This window comes from Myripristis murdjan, chromosome 21 (genome assembly GCF_902150065.1).
Source record: "Myripristis murdjan chromosome 21, fMyrMur1.1, whole genome shotgun sequence".
Classification (NCBI taxonomy): domain Eukaryota; kingdom Metazoa; phylum Chordata; class Actinopteri; order Holocentriformes; family Holocentridae; genus Myripristis; species Myripristis murdjan.
Window position 1 is genome coordinate 18,434,896 of NC_044000.1, and position 16,744 is coordinate 18,451,639.

At 45.0% G+C, this 16,744-nt stretch overlaps 1 protein-coding gene across 1 annotated transcript; it reads left to right on the forward strand.

Annotated features, from left to right (window-relative positions):
* Nucleotides 1–488: 488 nt before the first annotated feature.
* On the forward strand, nucleotides 489–15,996 carry LOC115379867 (vang-like protein 1). Its single transcript, XM_030080805.1, has 8 exons — nucleotides 489–559; nucleotides 1,227–1,398; nucleotides 6,831–7,259; nucleotides 8,116–8,291; nucleotides 9,090–9,223; nucleotides 11,285–11,435; nucleotides 11,973–12,207; nucleotides 13,681–15,996. Exons 1-8 carry the CDS (start codon nucleotides 489–491, stop codon nucleotides 13,939–13,941), a joined length of 1,629 nt encoding a protein of 542 aa, XP_029936665.1. The 3' UTR covers nucleotides 13,942–15,996.
* The last annotated feature ends 748 nt before the right edge of the window (nucleotides 15,997–16,744 follow it).

Consider the following 16,744-nt stretch of genomic DNA (forward strand, 5'->3'; position numbering starts at 1 on the left):
CTGCCTACTAGGGGAATTGTACAGTGAGCTATAGCATGTCTCTGATGCTCTGTTCTAATGACATGGATGATAACTCTGATCAGTGGTTGTTGGAACAAATATAATTCTAAACCCTCATGAAAATGCATTGAATGCTTAATATCAGCAAAAGCATGAGCAGCTTAGTAGGGTTCAGACAAATCTCGGCTGGCATCTGCAGGCCAGTTGTACATCCACTTCATTATTTGTCCGTTGTAGTTGTGATGCAAAGCCTTGATGGCAACCTTGCTCTCTCTCTCTCCCTGTGTCTCTATCTCAGGTCAATGTGGCTTCTAAAGCAGCTCTCCGTGGTAGTTGTCAGTCGTCGCAGATTCCTGAGGTCTTCTGCAGGCCAGTCGCTATAGCAACCCCTTCCCCCTCCTGTGTAGTGTTGCCAACTTGCCCTCTGTGCCACACATCGAAAGTCTCCTCATTCCCCGGGCCAATCGCTGAATCTGAACTGCGTTGGAATGGACACTGAGTCGATCCACTCGGGCTACTCCTACCACTCCAGCCGCTCCGGGAGATCAAACCGACATGGGTATGTCTCGTGCCTTATTATCTAACTGTCTTTGTGTCTCCTTCTCCGTGACATGAGTGTGTGTCCAGCTGTATCGCTCTCCATACACGCAGTGCATCGCTCACACCTGCGCTTGCTAGGCGCTTCACGTTTCGCAGAATGCATTCAGCACTTGTTGTCCGCTCTGCTGCTTTTTATTTGACAGTTTTGTTGTGTTTTTTTTTGTTTGTTTGTTTGTTTGTTTTTTTCCAATTTGAGCAAGCCACATGCCAGTTGTGGAAATAAAATGAGAGAGCAAGAGGGAGGAAGAGAGAGGGAGTGATCAAGCGAGAGATTGAGAGATGGACAGAGCTTGTGGATTAGGGTCGTCACAGCTGAGTGGCTCTAACCTATTTCAGTGATTCACCAGGCGCAGTCTGTAAATGAGAGAATAATTCGCTTCCCCCTCCTCTCTGCTGCTGCTTAGCTGCTGGAATATTCATTTTATTCCCATACCACCCCCTCCGCGCTTTGTTTGTGTTTATGTGTGTCTGTGTGTGAGTCTGAATGCACATGAACAACCACATTTGCCTGCTTTTATGTGTAATAGAAAGAAAACAATTTTTTTTGTCCCGTATGTTCCTCTTCCTCCCTTCTGACTGAGTGTGTATGTGTGTGTGTTACATGCACTTGTATGCCTCTCGCACAGGGAGCGGAGCCGTGAGCGGCACAAGCCCAGCAGCAGTAAGGACAGCAGTCGCTCTGAGAGGTCCGTCATCATCAACCCCCCCGACACGCCCTCACAGAACTCCCCTGTTCACAACGGAGAGCCGCTGCCGGGGGAGCCCACACCGGCCGCAGAGCTCGGAGACGACGCCCAGGTACTCCTTCACATCCTCCCAGGCGTCTTATTGGGGTTAAAAATATAAGATGTGTTGCGTTTGCACATGACAAACATGAAAGAATGAATGCACCCTGCTTTGTGTAAGTGCATACTTTCAAACTGCACTTGAAGTAATCCCATTCCTTTAAAAAGGAAGGCCCAGCACACCATCTGTGAACTCTGCAGCACGACCTTCTGAACTCATCTTCACACAGCTGCCTGCTTTTTGCTGTGGTGCCTGGTCTGTAATCACTATGGCGACAACGGACCAAATAGGTCAGAGGATTAGCATCCCTCCTCCAGGCCTGCATGGATTTGTACGGACTGCGCTGTACTGCAACGTGTGTGTGTGTGTGTGTGTGTGTGTGTGTGTGTGTGTGTGATGCAACTTCCATGTATCTGCATCCATTTGCATATTACATTCTACTTTGTTTCCAGTGGAAAGGAAGTTTACAACTGCATGATAGCCTTTACTGCAGAGTGTATTGGTGGGGGTCTTCCTTGCACAAGGCACAGAAAAGAAAAGAAAAGAAAAGAGAAAAGAAAAGAAAAGAAAAGAAAAACCATTTCCTCCTGTGCATCAGTTTTGCCAGTTTCATGATTTTCCATCAAACGATTTAAAATGATGGTGATGCAGAGGGGATAAAGGTCCTGGAAAAGAAAGGAGAAGAGAGAGAGAGAGAGGGAAAGACAGACAGAAAAGTAATATCGCAGTAAGAGGTGAATGAGAGAGGGAGAGGAGGAGGAGTAAGAAGTGATAGACAACTAAGGAGAGTGAGGAAGAGGGAGAAAGGGAGTGAGTGATACAGAGGACTGTGCCTTGGGCTGACCTACTTGATAGTAGAAAGGAGGCATTTCATTCAGGGCGTATGTACTGTTGGTTTGTGTGTGTGTGTGTGTGTGTGTGTGTGTGTGTGTGTGTGTGTGTGTGTGTGTGTGTGTGTGTGTGTGTGTGTGTGTGTGTGTGCGTGTGTGTGCGTGCGTGCGTGCAAACAGATGTGCTCGCCCGAGCTTTCATTTACCGCGTGTTAGGGTGGGCTGATACATCAATATAATATCAATACTGTGTTATTAGACTGTGTTGAAGGAATTTCTGATTCCAAGGGTGCATGAGCCTCTCACATGTTCTGTGTTCTGTATTCTGCATTGTGTTGTCCTTGTCATTTTAGCATGTTATTCACATGGTTAAGCCTAAGCCAAATTTCCACATGAGTAGACAGTAGCCATCCTGTTCTGTTCTGTTCTGTTCTATTCACAGGGGATATTTGATATCATAGTTACATGATACGGCATGAGTGTTGTCTTTTTCTGGCTAAAAAGGCTGGATTACAGTAAAGGGATGACATTTTCTGAACTTATTAGCCTGTCGTAGCTGTTCTGTTGTTTGCCTCGATCTGTATCCACATGATGAGTTTACAAAAATCTTGTGTGTAAATGTCTTTCGAAAGCACCCGTAGCCATCCCTACAGTATCAACACAATCAACACAAGGTATTCAGTGAAATATCAAACTGTGGCATCTGATTTTGTCCGTATTGCCCAGCCACACTGTGTGTAGGACGCACGCACGTCTTATTCCTCAGCCATGCGTTCTGAAAATTTCTCCCAGATCTGACCTGTTTTTTTTTTTTTTTTTGCCGTCTCGTTCGGCGTTGCCCTCTGGTTGGACTCCCAACATTCCACGCTGTCATGTGATCGCCAGCTTGGAGCTCGCGTCCATTGTGCGCCGTGTAAAGTAATCTGCCATTGTGTGACGTTAGCCTGCCAGCCAAATGTGTCCAAATGGCACACACACACACACACACACACTACCACCACCACTAGCATCATTACCATCAGTACCAGCACTGTGTCCACCGGGGCCTGTGAGTTTGAGGAGCAGCTCTGTGAGATTGGCAGAGCGAATAGAGCGCTAATAGGCTCTAATGCACAGAGGAATTCTCATAGACTGAGATTAGCCTTAGCATGCAGCCAAACACCACTCTGAGGAAAGCTGATATGGATAATCCTCCATGTTTACACGCATGCCTATGACACAACGCTATAGTCTTGATCTTGCATGCGTGTGTGTGTGTGTGTGTGTGTTTGTGTCCATGTGTGAGTCATACACAAGATGCCAAACCTGGAACCGTGAGACTGTCCCAGCTACCTTGTGAGACTGAGACATTGTGACTCTGCGCCGCGAGGCAGCAGCTTCGGTTTCTTCAAGATGTCAGCTCCAGCAACATTAAAGTGTAACTGTGCATCACATGGGGGCGAGGCAAAGCGTCTGATTTGGGTGTTTTTCGCTTGTGCTCGTCTTCTTGTTTCTATGCTCATTGTGCACAGACACACACACACACACACACACACACACACACTTTTTATTTGATCTCACAATAACCTTTCCAACAAAGGAATGACGAAAACGGGAGGAAAACCGTGAGGTGTTTTCAACAAACGCTGTTTGTTTGGGTCTCCCGTATCCTATGACTCATATGAACACACACACACACACACCCATACAAACACTCACACATCGACACATGCACACAAAAGTGGCACAACACAGAATTGTTAATGCTGTTTTAGCCTCCACCAGGCCAGTAGATTTTGGCTGTCGTATTTTGTAGGCAGCCGACTGTTCAGTGTGTGTGTGTGTATTTGTGTGTGTGTGTGTGTGTGTGTGTGTATGTGTGAGAAAGAGAGAGCAGAGCTAAGCCTGTCATTTAGCATTTAGTCTGTTGTTTGTTGTTGTGCTTTCTGTTGGTGTAACAGGCCTAACCATAATCCATATTCACCCTCTGCCATAGAAGGCTGCCAGGCACACAGCACTCATCTCTCTCTCTCTCTCTCTCTCTCTCTCTCTCTCTCTCTCTCTCTTGCTTGCTCGCTCGCTCTCTCTCTCTTTCTCCTTCTCACTTCATATAGAGATCAGACCTTATTAGTGCTGCATTAATCTTTTGGATTAAGCCACTGAGAGTCAGTGGTAATGGTTGGTTTAACTTTGTATTAGCTAGGTCAGTAATACCAGTAATACACACCTTTCTTTCACTGAGACTTGAACATGAAAGCTTGTCTTCATGAACACCTTGGCATTGACGCTGCTAAAGAGAGTGAGGTGTTAATGCAGAATAGAAAACATTAGTATTCACATTTTCTAAAGCTAAATGGTCTCATTTTTCAGCTGAAATGCGCGCAGCTAATGGCCACTGAACCGCCTCTGCTCAGGTAACAGATATTATTTCCACATTGCTGTGTCGCTCATCATGCCCATTCAGACATCTGAGGTGTGGAATGAGGTTTGCTGTTACTGTAAAAGAGTTGGCTTAGGAGAGAAAATGAGCAAAAGGCGAGAGGTGTGAGAGGAATAGAAATGAGATGGGTATTGAATGGAGATGAGGCGGAGTACAGTAACATTTACAGAGCTGACCTCTGGTCACACACATGACTGTGACAGACGGAGCCATATGATGAAATGCTGCTTCTGCATTCCCCCCATCTATTGTCAAATTCAGATGAGCTTTACTGGCATGGCAGGTAAAGACCTACAGGCAGCTGACAAATTAAAGGAAAAGCCGAGATTATGTGTGTCAGTGAGGGATTGGATCAACACAAGCTGCCGGAACAGCTTCACTGTGCCTTGGCATAGATTCTCCACGTCTACTGGAAGTCTACTGGAGGTCTGGAGCTCCATTCTTCCAAAATATTCTGTACTTTATTGTACAGTATAAACACCAGCTGGGGGTGTAGAATCTATGCCAAGGAGCACTGAAGCTGTTCTGGTGGCTCATGGTGGCCCAACACCTTACCAACACATTTTATTTTGTTTCCTGTCTGCATGTTGCCAAAGCATAACAGTACAACAGCAATAGAAAATAGAAATAAATGGCAGATAACATTATGCAATTCCCATGTAATGTTATTGACAATGAAGTGAACAGTTATAATAGGAAATAAGATCATTCTTAAGATAATTATTATTGTATTCTTTATATTCTTCTTTAAAATATCCCTACTGTCTTGTGTAAATACCGCCTATCATCTTTCTCCACTATTCTTCTGCTCTCACAGACGTTCCCCCATTGCCGTCCTCCTCTCTCATTTTCCCTTCCTCCCGCTCCTCCTGCTCGCACTTTCATTCATCATCTGGCTCCCGCTGGCTTCCTCTCCTCCAGCGTGGTCGAGTTAATCGGGTGCGAACAGTAATGGAGGCCAGGATCCATACTTACGTGCAGCATTCATGCTTTTTTACTCTCTGCTTTCTTGATTGGCAATATGCACAGTTCACGCCGAAGGTAAATTTCGTATTTCGCATTCAACAAATTGTGGCGGGGACCACTTAATTTGGCACGGCTGATATCAGCTTCTTAATAGCCTGGAGTGGGACAGCTGACAGCAGCCCAGACTCCAGACAGACACGGTGGGTTGTGAGGTGAGTCTGTGGTGAGAATTAGTCCAGCCTACCTCCCCTACCTGCTTTTTTTTTTTTTTTCTTTTGCGCTCACAGCCTGTCTCATTTCCAAACAGCTTCATTAGATAGTTAGGGCCACATAACCAGAATATGAGGGTTTTGCAGACTATGTGCTGCAATTAGGTATGTGTGTATGTATGTGTGTGTGTGTATGTGTGTGTCCACAAAGGCATATTTGTTGAGCTTCGTTTCTTTCTCCCTCTCCACTCTCTCTGCGGTGGCTGCATCCGTGATTGGTGGTAGTGGGAGGAACACAGAGTGACACTATAGGAGAAAATGAGTGGCTAATTATATGAATTAATGACAGACACGCAGACAAAGACTGAATGCCTCCCCAGACAGATTTATCATTAATTTCCTCTCACCGTGTGTCTTTCCTGGAAAGATTTATGCTTTAAATGACCCTGTCGGCGAAGGAGAATAAAATTTGACTCTAATTTGTGATGATGGGCATGCAAAGCCTCGGCTTTTGTTGTGATTCACTGTATGTGTAGGTGCGCATGTGTATATGTGCCTGTGTGTGTGTGTGTCTGCGTCTGTGTCTGCGCTGCATTACCCATCCTGTCATCCTCTATCACATCAATGGGACTTTGAAGACTTCCTTATAATGAGGCAGAACTACAAGAAATCAAACATCTCTAAATAGCATGAAAGATGTGCTGTGTGCATGGTGCATAAAGTCGTTGGCGATTCCTACTCATCATCCAGTCTGGCCTGTCACTCTCGTATACGTGCAAAGAAAGAGGGGGGGGATCGGATAAAGGAGGCATTGTTGGTTGCCTGACTCAGGTTTGTATTTGTCTGTTGTTTTGCCAATTGTCTATGTATTCTCCGTCATGGTTTTATTGTTTGTCTCTTTTAACGTTAATTTTATCGTTTTTCTGGGAGTAAGAGCTAACATGTACAGTCTAACACATCTGAACATATATCCACCAGTTGTAAAACGTCTTCCTTTTGTCTTTGTTCCTGTCCTGTCAGGATGATAACTGGGGGGAGACCACCACCGCGGTGACAGGCACCTCAGAGCTGAGTCTGTCCCAGGAGGAAGTGGTTGGCCTGGGGAAGGGGACCGAGGACCGGACCCAAAACTGCCGGCGCTATGTCCCCCTGGCTGTGGGCCTGTGTGTGGGGCTCCTGGTGCTGGCCACCCCCCTGGCCTTCCTGGTTCTCCCAGCTATAATGTGGCCCGACAGGCTGCAGGCTTGTGGTGCGGCCTGCGAGGGCCTCTTCCTCTCCATCTCCTTCAAGCTCCTCATCCTCCTGCTGGCTGTGTGGGCTTTGTTCTTACGCCCGGCCCGCGCCAGCCTGCCCAGAGTGTGTGTGTACCGTGCCTTCCTCACCACACTCACACTCCTGCTCACCATGTCCTATTGGCTCTTCTATGGCGTTCGGATCCTTGATGCACAGGTGTGTGTGTGGGTTTTATAGGATACTAGCTGTCCTTAAAAGATGTGAAAAACTCCTAAAGTAAATTGTCTTCACCAGAAGTTATGAAACATGGTGTTTTCTTCACAGTATATTACAGAACTTGTACTCACAATAAGTAGATCCACATGCGTGTCCACTCTGAAGTGAATGGGGTATATTACAGGGTTAATACAAAATGCAAATGTGTTTTTTTCATCTGCATTCATAAGCACATTTGGACATGTACGTGTTTCTATATAATAACTTCCTTTGCTAGCTTTACAGTTTTAAAATGGGATGTTTCGACAGATTTTCATTTTGGTGATAAAAGCAGTCATCGGCTTTCTTAAACCTGCGCTACGATTTCAGGGAAAACACCGTTATTTTTATACACTCCTGATCAAAATCTTAAGACCAGTTGAGAAATTGCAAGAATTTACATTTTGCGCTGTTGGATCTTAAGAAGGTTCTAAGTAGAGCTTCAAAATGCAAAAAGAAGAAATGGGAGTGTGACAAAAAAAAAAAAAATGAGTAAGCAATTTATTGCAAACAACCATTAAACTGAAATAGGCTGTTCATCAGCTGATAAAAAGTTTAAGACCACTGCCTTTAAAAGCCCAAATCTTGGCAAAAATGTGGATTCAGTGTCATTTTCTGTCAGGTATCCACACTGTCATGACCTCCTGATGGCAAAGGCAAAAAATCTTGTTAATCACCTCAAAAATTCGTTCCGGCATGCTTGATGCTAGTGTTTCTTTGCTAGTGTTGCTAGTGTTTCAAAAACGAAAGCATCAGATTCAGAGTTACCACCACAGCGGTGTATGTGTTCGTGACGCCTGTGATGTGTGCTGAACAGGATGAGGACTACCACGGCATCGTCCAGTTCGCTGTCTCCCTGGTGGACTCCCTGCTGTTTGTCCACTACCTGGCCGTGGTGCTGCTGGAGCTCCGCCACCTGCAGCCCTGCTACAGCGTGTGTGTCATCCGCTCCACAGACGGAGAGACGCGCTACTACAACATGGGACAGCTCAGGTACACGTCCCTCACTTCTTACGAAATGAAACTGTGAAGATAAGCCTCGCATATGCTCGCATGACAATTTGTCTGGCACTGCAAGAGGCTCCGCAAGCTCAGGTTTACACACACATCCAGGTGAACACACACGTACAGTACACATCCACACACACACACACACATTATGACAGTCACAGTCATTACAACCTACCATGTTGAAGTATGTGTGTAATTGGAGGCCATATCCTGAGGGAAGAATGGCGTGGCAGTAATCGAGTTACTCATCATTGTCCAGTTTGCTCGAGGCAGGCTATTCTATTCTAGGAGTCTAGGGGGGAGGGATGGGAATGTGCCCCAGACAGGCACTGATGCCGCGGCAGGCTTATTTTGTCTCAGTTATGATCAAGCGTGTGACCATGACGGGGCTGGGAGACACCGAGACACCGGGGTTATTTAGCTCCAGTTGTGTGTCGCTCTGATAAATACCAGACATTGCTGACCAAGTGAGAGAAAACTTGATGGGTTCGCTTCGACTTTGCCCTTGGTCTGATTCTGTGTCAGCTGGCGGGATAATAGAGAGGAAAGTCGAGGCCCAGACAGGGGCAATAAAAGTCATCTGCTGTAAGCAATGTGATCAATTTGTAGTCGTCTGTTCGGTGGGAAGGCTGCGGTTCAGACAGGATTGTGATTCCAATCAGGTAATTATATGAGCGGAATCAGCCAGGACTGTAATATGTATTTCTGCTGTCTCCCTCACTCTCTCCCTCTCTCTCTTTCTCTTGCTCTCTCTCTCCCTCCCTCACTGTGTGTGCACAGTATTCAGAGGGCAGCTCTGTCCATTTTGGAGTTCTACTACAGGGATTTTCCTCTTCACAACCCGGCCCTCCTGTCTGCCTCTAAGCACCGAGCTGCCAAACACCTGGCTGGATTAAAGGTCTACAACGTGGACGGTTAGTCTCAATTATAACCTCTTACCTCATTCTTAGAGGCTCACCCAAAACAAGAAAATGTTGTCATTATCTACTCATCCCCTGTGCCTGCTGAAACACAAGTGCCTGGCTTATTTTCCAAAGAGGTCAAAATTGCCAACAAAACATAGATCCACGCAGCGTGTGCAGCAGTCTCCTAAAGCCACATGAGCTCATCTTGAGGCCTTTTCTGATTAGGATGTGATTGACCCGCTGGCTGATGCACAAGCTGCATGGAGTCATTTTGCTATCATTCTTTGCCCCTTTTGAATCTCTAAAGTGAAGGCCGCTATGGAGCTGTGCTAGTTACCTCCCTGTGTGTTGTATGATGCTTCACCTGTGTTTCAGCGGGAACAGGAGTGAGAAGACAATCGCAAAATGTTCATGTTTGGGTGAACTTGTTCTTTAAATTGTGTTTCTTTCGGTCTCCCCTCCCATCGTTTCCTTTACCAGCTCTTCCGCTCCTACCCGTCTCCTGTTTTTGACGTCTTTTCTCCATCTCCCCCTCTCCTCCCTCGTGCTCCCATAAGCAGCTTTTAAAAACAAACTGAGAACGTACCTTTTTGACAGTAAGTACCGATGAAAGTCCTCCCTGTCACTCGGCACGGCACTTTATCACAGGAAACTGCTAATCTCACGCCTCGGTTCACTCCCATCTTCATCCCACTCTGCAGCCTCATGTCCCAAATGTCACGTATTTATTGCATCCCTGGCAAGCACTCCTATATACACACACACACACACAGACACATATACACTCTCACCCCCACACACTGTGATGCCACATATCACACACTTTACCCCAGTTAAAAGCATCCCCCCCCCAACACATTACCACTACCCCCACCCGGTGGTTGTGATCTGTGGGACAGATGCAGTATGGGATATGGTGTCCTTGTAGCACCTCCCTCCCCCCCTCACGGCTATCAGTGTACAGCGGAAAGGCCTCAAGGGGCCGTGGAATTTCAAGCCTTCAATAATTCATCAGAGTGAAGCTCATTCCTCGCATACCCCCACATCTCTGCCTCCTCCTGCTCGCCCCGTCTCTGGCTCGCTCTCGCTTTCCTTTCCTTTTGTCTTTTTTTTTTTTTTTTTTTTTTTTTTTTTTTTTTACCCCGCCCACACCTCCCTTTTCTCTCCCCCGATCATTCACTCACTCTCTTCTCGTACCATGAATATGTAGGCCAAAAATGTTCAAATTCAGTTAGATTAGTTATTATTTTCTGTGTATATATATATAGTGGGGCAGCAGTGGGTTGAAAATATTTACAGTGCACACCTAGTTTATAATCATATTACAGTCTGGGTGAATCACTCTACAGGCACCACTCTCTGTTTTTCTCTCACCTAGTCGCACACACACACACACAGAAAGGTATGCAGATCAGACTATTAATGATTTATATCCCGTACTTGACCTGCAGGGGTTACATTTTCTAACTTCCCCCAAACTGTACAGATCTTCATGAATATGGACCAGATTTTCCTCCTCCAGACTCATACCCCAGGAACTCCTAATATACTGCTGTATGAGCTCCATTAGTTTTATGGGTTTGTCACACAAACTAATGAATTCACAGATCTAACTGGAACTATGGCCTTTGAAGTGTAAAATGATGAATATTTAATCCACTCCCCCCCAATAAAAAGGTTTTGCCATCAGACTGAGGAGAGCTACTGATGTTGCCAGTGGAAGCTGCCTCTGTTCTCCTCGCTACAATTACCGAGACAGCAGCGTGATAAGCTGGCAGGATGCCCCAGATATGTAACGAAGATAAACAGGCACCCTCCGCCTATCTTAAAACTTGGATCAGGTCCATGGAATATAAAATAGATGTAATGCTGACCAGGACGGCTGATTCATGGTTGTTTAAAACATTAAAGTGCGCTGAAGTGGGAGATCCTGGCTCTCCTCCCTCCTGACCTTTTCTTCCCATGATTCAGTTTGGGATACAGCCCATTAATCAGGGGTGCTGGAGCCACTTCCCCCATGCAGCCCCAGCTGATATCGCCCTCCCGCCTCTGTCCTCTCCCCTGGTGCAGGCCCGGGGAACACGGCGGCAGCACAGCCCGGTAATGGGAATCAGTCACGGGCGATGGTCGCAGCTGCCGCCAAGCGCAAAGACAGCACCCACAACGAGCTGTACTATGAAGAGGCCGAACATGAGAGAAGAGTCCGCAAACGCAGAGCCAGGTGAGAAACAGGAAGGGTTGGGAAGGGTTGCATACGTTTGGAGAACAACGTGGTGGAAGGAGGCCACATCCCTGGTCTTAAAGCAAAATTTAACCTTGGGTGTTTTGGTCTGAACAGTGACCTGGATGCACAATCAGTCCACTTGGTAATGAAATATCCCTATTAGATGCACTGCGCTCCCTTTGTATGGCAATTCAGAATACTGTAGATATTTCACCAAATCGTCTTTCTTTTTTATATTGGCATAATCCAATTTGTTGGCATTTGTTTATGTGCTAGAAGTGTTATCTTTGACCCTGTTTTGCTGTGTTATGGAAGTGAATGGAGAAATATAAATATGGTTTTGTGGACTAGCGATCCAGGGGAGCACGGAGCAGCTAATGAGGATATTTCAGCACCCATGTGGACCAAAGTTAAATTTTTCTTCAAAGTCACACTTAAACTTTAGCATGTTGCTTTATGATCAGTACATAGCATAAACTTGAAGAGGTGATGAGCTAACACGGTGTTGGTGTTTGCATGGTGCCTCAATGCCAGGCTGGTGGTGGCCGTGGAGGAGGCCTTCACCCACGTGCGCCGCATGAAGAAGGATGACGAGCGCGCGTCCCCCTCGGATATCATGGACGTGCGCGAGGCCGCTCTGGCCATTTTCCCCTCGATGGCCCGTGCCCTGCAGAAGTACCTCCGCACCACCAGGAGGCAGCACTGCCACAGCATGGAGAGCATCCAGAAGCACCTGGCTTTCTGCCTCGTCAATAACATGAGCCCCAAGGTAGGCTTGGCTTTTACATGTAAACACACTTGGTAGGCAGCAGACTGTTCAATGTGTGTGTATGTGTGTGTGTGTGTGTGTGTGTGTGTGTGTGTGTGTGTGTGTGTGTGTGTGTCCTTGAGACCTAATTACATGCTGAACCCATTTCCTCCCTCAAAGGACATTTTCAAAGCCTTATTTTGGGATAATTTGTATTGTTTACATTGTCGTATATAATATGTCATCCTCTTGCTCATGACATGCACATGTTTTTAGTGAACACTACAGCATCACCAGTGGTCACAAACCACATTGGGTACCTTTTAAGGGTCTGCAGAAGTGGTTTTGAATATGTCATTTTAAAATAAAAAGCATAATACCTTTTTTTTTTCTGGCCACAGTTCTTGCACATGCAGTTTTCTGTTTTTTTTTTCCCTATATGTGTGATGCAAAATTGCAGAAAACACTGTTCTGAGGACCATTCAACACAGATTTCATCAATGAGCACGTTTACATGCAGACCTTATTCCTGTATTAACCGGAATATTCGCAATATTCCGGTTGCGCACGTGTCATGTAAACACGCACCGAACCCGATTAAGGTCATATTCCGGTTGGAGAGAATTCCGAATAAGCCCCCTGGAATATTCCTGTTCCAACCGGAATATTGGGGCATGTCAACACCTTAGTCGGAAAACTCCCCGAACCGGAATATTCAGTCACGACTGCGCATGCTCGACTCACAAGGACTTCTGTGGCGTCCTCGTTGCTATGGTTACCTGCAAGCGGCAAACGGCATGGCGAACAGCAGCAAGAGCCAGGAGACTGCAGTCCACCTTCAGCTAATGAAAGACTTAAATATCATGGAGGATATCGATGGGAGAAAACATAGAACTAGCGACAGAAGAAGAAGAAAAAGAAGAATAAGACGAGGAAGAAGACTTCTTCGTCTGTTTTTCCGGCAGACCAGACGCCTATACGCGTGCTGCTGCCCCCCGCGGCTGAGTGTCGCATTACGTCAGAGAGTGGAATACGCCGAAACACGGGGGCATGCCAAGTAACATGTAAACGGAATATTCCAGTTGCCGCGGCGCAGTTACCTTAGCCGGAATATTGAGCCGAACCGGAATATGGTGTGCATGTAAACGTACTCAATAAGAGTAATTACTAAAAACTGACTTTCTCGTGAGCCAACTAGAGTGGCATTCTGTCTAGCGTTTACTAAAGCTCTATTACATTTTTTGTGTGAAATTGTCGTTTTCCTTCTTATTTTACAAAGAAAACTTGAAGTCTGAGGCAGTCAAGCTTCCTGTGGTTTAACCATGATACGAACCAAACCATGGCCTGAATAGTGAGGCCCAAAACATACACCTCTTCTTTTAAACAGGAAAATTAATTTTGCAGTTTCCAGTTTTGCTCATTCATGACTCAGCAGCCAACATATTATGCGATACTGTTATAAAGTTAGTTTCTTCTCTGTTTGTCTGTGTGCAGGCCTTCCTCGAGGCCTACCTAAACCCCGGTCCGACCCTGCAGTACGGCCCCGAGCGCTGGATGGCTGACCAGTGGACTTTGGTGAGCGAGGCGTCGGTCACCAGCAGCATGAAGGAAGGGACCGAGTTCCTGCTGAGATGTCTTGACTTCAGCCTAGCTGTCACCGTGAAGAGCATCCCCTTCATCCGAATGACTGAGGAGTACATCGACCCCAAGTCCCATAAGTTTACACTGCTGCTCCAATCAGAAACCTCTGTTTAAAAGACTCGTCGTCACACAGTGGGCTGGTGCTGCTGATCTGGACTGACAGGACTGTTAGGATCACCTGACTGAATTTTTTTAAAAAAGACCCTTTTGTACTTTTTTTGTACTTCTCGTTTTACACCGTCTGTCATCTTTTTTTTTTCTCAATTGATTTGCTCACACACAGCATCTCTGTGAATTTCTTTGGGCACACAGTTGGTCGAATTGATTGAATGATGCTTGTTCAAGTCTTTGTCCCCGGCGACATGAGAGAAGTGAGGATTAAAGACAGAGAATGGGGGGCAGTATGCTTGGGTCTCTCTGTCCTGACGCTCCCAGAACACAGTTCAGGTATTCCTCTATGCACTACAGATGACCCTCACAAATTTTGTTCTTCCTTTATTTGCATGTGCCAGTGTGTGCCTGCTTGGCGTGTTTTTTTTTTTTTTTTTTTTCTGATTTAAGAAGCATACGTAATAGTGTGGGTGTATTAGCTGGTGTGTGCGTGTGTGTGTGTGTGTGTGTATGCCTGTGTGTGTGTGTGTAGGTGTGTCTTAAGTGAGCGGTGCACCCTGGGTCTGTCTCGACCTGTCTCCACTTTCTCCTTTAGCGTTACTATAGCAACAGGGACATTTTCGTATCGCCTGGTTGCCCCTCTGATATGAACAAAACTCCTTTTCACCAAAACTGCTCTTATTTCAATCTGAGTCCACAGCTCATGCAGTGATTATTTAACTGTCATGTATTACAAATGTATAGTATTTATATGTGTATATACTTCATCCTTACATACTTTTTATATCAAAACTGTGCATTGTTTGAATGATTTTTTTTTTTTCTACCGTGTCTGGAATTTGTTTTTACCTTGTTTGTCTTCATATTTGTGGAGATTATTGACTGTAAATAAGCTAAGACATGTTTGTAAATGTCAAGACAAATCACTGGACCCAGATGGACCGAACGTCACAGTTAAATACAGATGTAGGCCTGCCTAATTGGTTACGAATGAACGCACCCATTATTTCGGTGGTTTGCGCGGTACGTGTGTGTGCAGTGTACACTGAACTTTTAATAGACCAACAGAGATAGTGGGTGCAGGGGGCTCATGTGGTTAACCTTTTTATCTCTGTTTAAATCGGTTCCCTTTGTACTGGTCCATCTGACATCTTAACATCTTAATGACTGAACATATGCCCTGGATTTTTGTCTTAATTCAGCATGAAAGGAATCCACTATTACGGCACATCTCTGCAAAGCTCAGCCCTCTGGTTCTCATATTCCTGAGACAATACCTGAAAGACAAAAGACGACTCCCACTTTTCACGAGCGACTTTTAAAGGTTGTCATTCTCTCAGACGTGACATCCCTCTGCAAAATTCATAGCCACTTCAGTTGCGCTGGCATCAGTGTTTAAATAAGTGTTGAAATTTCACAGGGTTAATGTAGATGAACCTATCCAGTGTCAGTATTTCTAGTGTCAGTATTTTCTGTGGACACATGTGACTGAGTGTCACACTACTGCCACCTATCTACACATATTGGAACCACTGTTATACTAATACTGTGTCTCTGAGCACCAACCAAAATGTTAATTTGTATGAATATTAATGTATTTCAGATCTTCTCTATTTAGTAAGCCTGTGATGTAGTACATTTATATTTACACAAGTGTTGCTATTGTCAATGACAATTTTGTGTAGCTTTGTTTAGGATTTTATAGTGTTGACGGTTGTGAAAAAGCACGATGTCTCCCCGACTACACATGTGCCTCGGTTACACATACTTAAGGATGTGCTCAGCATACATGTGCAGTTTGCGTGTGTGTGTGTGTGTGTGTGTGTGTGTGTGTTTGTGTGTGTGTGTGTGTGTGTGTGTGCGTGTGCGTGTGAGAGAGAAAGACTAAAAGGAAGACAGAGAGAAAGCAAAAAAGAGAACCACAGAACATGGGAGAAATCAATTGCTGTCCTAGACGTCATGCAGCTGACAAGTCATGAGTTTTCTTGGCGCCTTTTATAAGACAGAACATGTAAAATCACAACAGCTGTGTCAAAGTCACATTTGTAAAAAAAAACAAAAAAACATAATAATAATAATAAATATTTGTATTGACCTTTTCAAGATGTTTGAATATTGTATTTTTTTATAGAATGATTTATGTCGTGATTACTGCCTGTCATCTCTTATCCTTGATCAGTAAAAGGTTTTCTATAGTCTGGTGTTTAGAGTTGACAGTGGTGGTCAATGGTTCCACTACATGAAATTAAACTAGTAGTTTATCTGCATTTTGCGATAGTCCAGTTTAAATTTGGATAGTAATTTTTTATTTGTAATTTTATATTTTTGTAATTTTGAAGTGCAGTTAATTACTTGGATAAGCAGTTACTTTCAGCTATAAAAGATTCATTCATTCATTTTCCAAATTGCTTATCCTCATAAGGGTCTCGTGCTGGAGCTGATCCCACGTTCATTTGGTGGAAGGAAACACCCTGGACAGGTCGCTGGTCCATCACAAGCACATTCACACACACATTCATACCTAGGTGCAATTTAGCATCCCCAGCTCACCTGACTTGCATGTCTTTGGACTGTGGGAGGAAACCGGAGCTCCTGGCGGAAACATGAGAAGAACATGCAAACTCCACACTGAAATAAATTATTTGTTTTGTTATCTGCTTCTCATCAAAGTTGTCCAACTTAGGTACCACAGAGACCCTTTATTTAACTTACATAATACATAATAAGGTATCATTACTTCTATTTTGTCTGTATAGAACACAAACTGAGTTGCTGTGTTGAGTTTTCGGTCCGCACTGTATCGTCT